At 48.0% G+C, this 3,740-nt stretch overlaps 1 protein-coding gene across 1 annotated transcript; it reads left to right on the forward strand.

Moving 5' to 3' along the window:
- The first annotated feature begins 1,772 nt into the window (after positions 1-1,772).
- LOC123074463 (embryonic protein DC-8) lies at positions 1,773-3,351 on the forward strand. Its single transcript, XM_044497310.1, has 2 exons — positions 1,773-2,731; positions 2,832-3,351. The coding sequence occupies exons 1-2, from the start codon at positions 1,911-1,913 to the stop codon at positions 3,232-3,234; spliced, it is 1,224 nt and encodes a 407-aa protein (XP_044353245.1). The 5' UTR covers positions 1,773-1,910; the 3' UTR covers positions 3,235-3,351.
- Positions 3,352-3,740: the final 389 nt, after the last annotated feature.

Consider the following 3,740-nt stretch of genomic DNA (forward strand, 5'->3'; position numbering starts at 1 on the left):
TATATTTTCTGTACATGTGAAATTTAACATGCTCATGTTTATATATGCAACAAGTACAAATTTTGAAAAGCCCGTGACAACGCACGGGCAGTCTACTAGTATAGGAAGGCATCTGAGACGACAAGGCACCAAGTCTAGCAAGACATAGCGCTGCCTGGACAACCCTATGTCTCACTCATAGCGAGATGCAGGGACCCGTGTATTAAAAGAAAATATTAAATATGCACAAAAAATGTTAAATGTGTATAACAAAAATGTTAACCAAGTATTAAAAGAAATATAAATCTTACATTCGAAAAAACGTTAATTAAACATTTGAAAGTATTAAAATGCACATAGAAAAATAAAGCACGGAAAATGTATAAACGTACAAAACATTATATTGACCATGTCTTAAGAAATGCTGAACTTTTATTTTTAGAATGTAATAGTGTATTAAAAAATATTCTTGATGTGTAATAAAATTTAGAATAAGAACCCAAAGTGATAAAGAAAAAACGACAAGTTCAATAAATACAGAAGCCATAAAAGAAAGGACAAAGAAATAGGTGCAAAGAAATGAAAACAATGAATTCAATTTAAAAAGAAAAAGTATTAAAAACCAAGAAAGAAACAAAAGACGAAGACAATCATGGAAGTAACAAATAGAAATAAAAGAAAAATCGAAGAAAAAATACCAAAGTATTATGACGAAACAAAGAAACCAAACGAAAAACCAAAGAAGAAATAAGAAAACCGAAAAAATAAAAATAAACGAACAAGCATAGTATTCATGGCCTATACACATGGGCCCGGCAGAAAAGATTAAGGCGAAAGAGATGCTAGTACCGCCATAAGCGCCACATAGTATTCATGGCGCCCAACCGTTCACCAATGCAGAATAATGTCTAAAACCATCGCGAATCTCCATGCACGTTGATTCAACTATTACAAAATTGATGAGACTTTGTTAAATCTTAGTCAATTGAGATTCAGACATCCAAATGCGTCCTTGTTATTGTACATCTAAATGATTTAATAAAGCATAAAAAGAAAAAGAAAAAGAGGAAACTATATACCCACACGAATCTCTGCATAAGATAAATGACATATGACTTAGATGTGCAATATTTATGACACATCTAAATGTGCTTTAACAATACTCCTTCCATTTTATTTACTCTGCATATTAGAGTTGACTGAAGTCAAACTTTGTAAAGTTTAACCAAATTTATAAAAAACAATATAAATATATTTACCATAACAAATATATATGATGTGAAAGTACATTCAATAATAAATTTAATATTATTGATTTGTTACTGTATATGTTAATATCTTTGTTTCTAAACTTTATCAAAGTTTACAAAGCTTGATTTTGACTAAAGCAAATATGTGCGAATTAAATAAAAAGGGAAGGAGTGCTGTTTAGCAAAGCCGAATGTGGTAACACTTCACACCTTCAGCCCGGCAGCATTTTAGTTCTCTAATATACACAACAAATCCAACCAAGCTTTGGTGGTTTAGTAGAGCTTAGGGCCGTCGTGCTTAGGCAGGCGTAGCTGCGAAGGCGATCGTGGCAGCTCAAAGTAAGTTTATCCCTTTTGGCATGCACATGTCGGCATGTATACAACCGAGAAGGCCACGAAGCCGCGCAAGCGTACGTGTCCGCCACTCTGACACGCGTCGCGCCGCGCGCCGCTCGCGGGTCACCGGCCGCCACCGCTCTCACGCCCGCGCCCTTCCAGACCTCTCTCGCCCGTCGCCACCTTTTATTAAGCTCGCTCGCCGTCGTGCTTCTCCACTCGCACGGCGAAGAACAGGGCACCTCTGACCGAACATAGCAGCATAGCATCTCCCCACGCTCTCACGCATCACCACAGCTACAGCATCAAGATCACTAGTAGTAGATCAACTAGCCAGGTATAGCTATGGCGTCCGAGCAGAGTCGCCGCGAGGAGCGCGCGCAGGCCGCGGCGCAGAAGGCGACCGACGAGCTCGCCGCGGCCAGGCGGGACATGCGCGAGCCCAGCAGCCCAGGACGGCGGACCGGCATCTTCGGCACCGTGCAGGAGAGCGCGCGCTCCCTGATGGGCGCCGTCCGCGACACCTTCTCCGGCGGCGTCCGGGACACAACCACGGCACACGACAGCCACTCCACAGGCGCCATGGGGACCGCGGGGGGGAAACTCAATGAGTACGGGAGCTACGCATCCCAGAAGGCCGATGAAGGGAAGGAGAGCGCGAGTGAGATGGCGGAAGCCGCCGCGGGGAAGACCAAGGAGACCAAGGATGCGGCCGCGGAGAAGACGAGGGAGATGGCGGACGCCGCCGCGGGGAAGACCAAGGAGACCAAGGACGCGGCGGTGGAGAAGACGAGGGAGATGGCGGACACCGCCGCGACGAAGGCCGTGGAGACCAAGGACGCGGCCGCAGAGAAGGCGCGCGGCGCGGGGGAGATGGTGACGGAGAAGGCGAGGAGTGCCAAGGACACGGCGGCTGACAAGGCGAGTGGAGCGGCGGAGAAGGCGAAGGGCGCCAAGGACGCAGCCTTCGATACAGCGGAGGGTGCCAAGGAGTACATGGTGGACAAGAAGGAGGACGCCCGGCGAGCGCTCGCCGGCTCGGCCAAGGATAGCAAGGGCGAGACGAACGAGTCGGCGTGGCAACAGGGCCAGGACGTGCGGCGGCGGGCGGCGGAGAAGGCCGAGGAGGTTCGTCAGCGCACGCACCAACCGCCGGAGGAGGGGAGGTAAAGCACCGTCGCCAACAGCCACGCCGTGGTTCAAGAATCAAGGTGCGAAGGCTTCAATACTAAGTTGATGGAATGCGTGATTGTGTTGAATCTGCAGGTCGAAGTCGGCAACGGAGAACATCTTCGGGTCGGCGCAGGGGTTGACGGAGGCGTTCAAGGAGAAGATGACGATGCCGACGGACGTGATCGAGCGGAAGCTCGCTGAGAGGAAGGGGACGCCGACGGACGCGAGCAGGGGCGAGGCACTGAACACGGACGACGTGATGATGCGCGTGAAGGAGGCGGACCAGATGACCGGGACAGGGTTTAACGACGTCGGCAAGATGGGCGAGGAGGGCACGGGCATGAAGGCGGCACTGAGGGTCGACGATGAGGAGGACGTGATGCTGCGGGTGAAGGCGGCGGACCAGATGACAGGGCAGGCGTTCAACGACGTCGGCCCGATGGGCGAGGAGGGCACGGGATGGGGTCCGGCGTTGAGGGCGCGGAAGGACGCCTGAGAGCGTTGACACGTGCATGCACTCCTGTTGCGTGTGAGCGTTTTGTGTGACACTTTGTAGTACAAGCTACTCCTGTAGCAAATCAATAAATTATGCCCGGCAACTTTTTATTAACTAGATAGAAGATGCCTCGCGCGTTGCTGCGGAACAATTTGCGACAGCCATTTTATTATATAAATAAACAGCAAAAAAGGAAGATATAATATAGACTCAATGGGCTCTGCAGTCTAGCAAGAGGTTCACAAAGTCTAAGTCACGATTCATAACATGTTCAAAATAATGTTGCTCAAGAACACAATGCGTATGCAAGAATTAACTACACAGCCAATGACCGAATCACAACACTAACTATCAGACATGTATATGAGCAATTCAATGATCTCTAAATCTCTGATGCTAATTGTGCTTTTGAATGACGAGTGAAGCACTGACGATACTGGACTAAATCTCTGATGCTAATTGTGCTTCTGACTGACAAAAGTGAAGCACTGACGATACTGGACTAA

The sequence above is a fragment of the Triticum aestivum genome, chromosome 3D, assembly GCF_018294505.1.
Source record: "Triticum aestivum cultivar Chinese Spring chromosome 3D, IWGSC CS RefSeq v2.1, whole genome shotgun sequence".
Lineage (NCBI taxonomy): Eukaryota > Viridiplantae > Streptophyta > Magnoliopsida > Poales > Poaceae > Triticum > Triticum aestivum.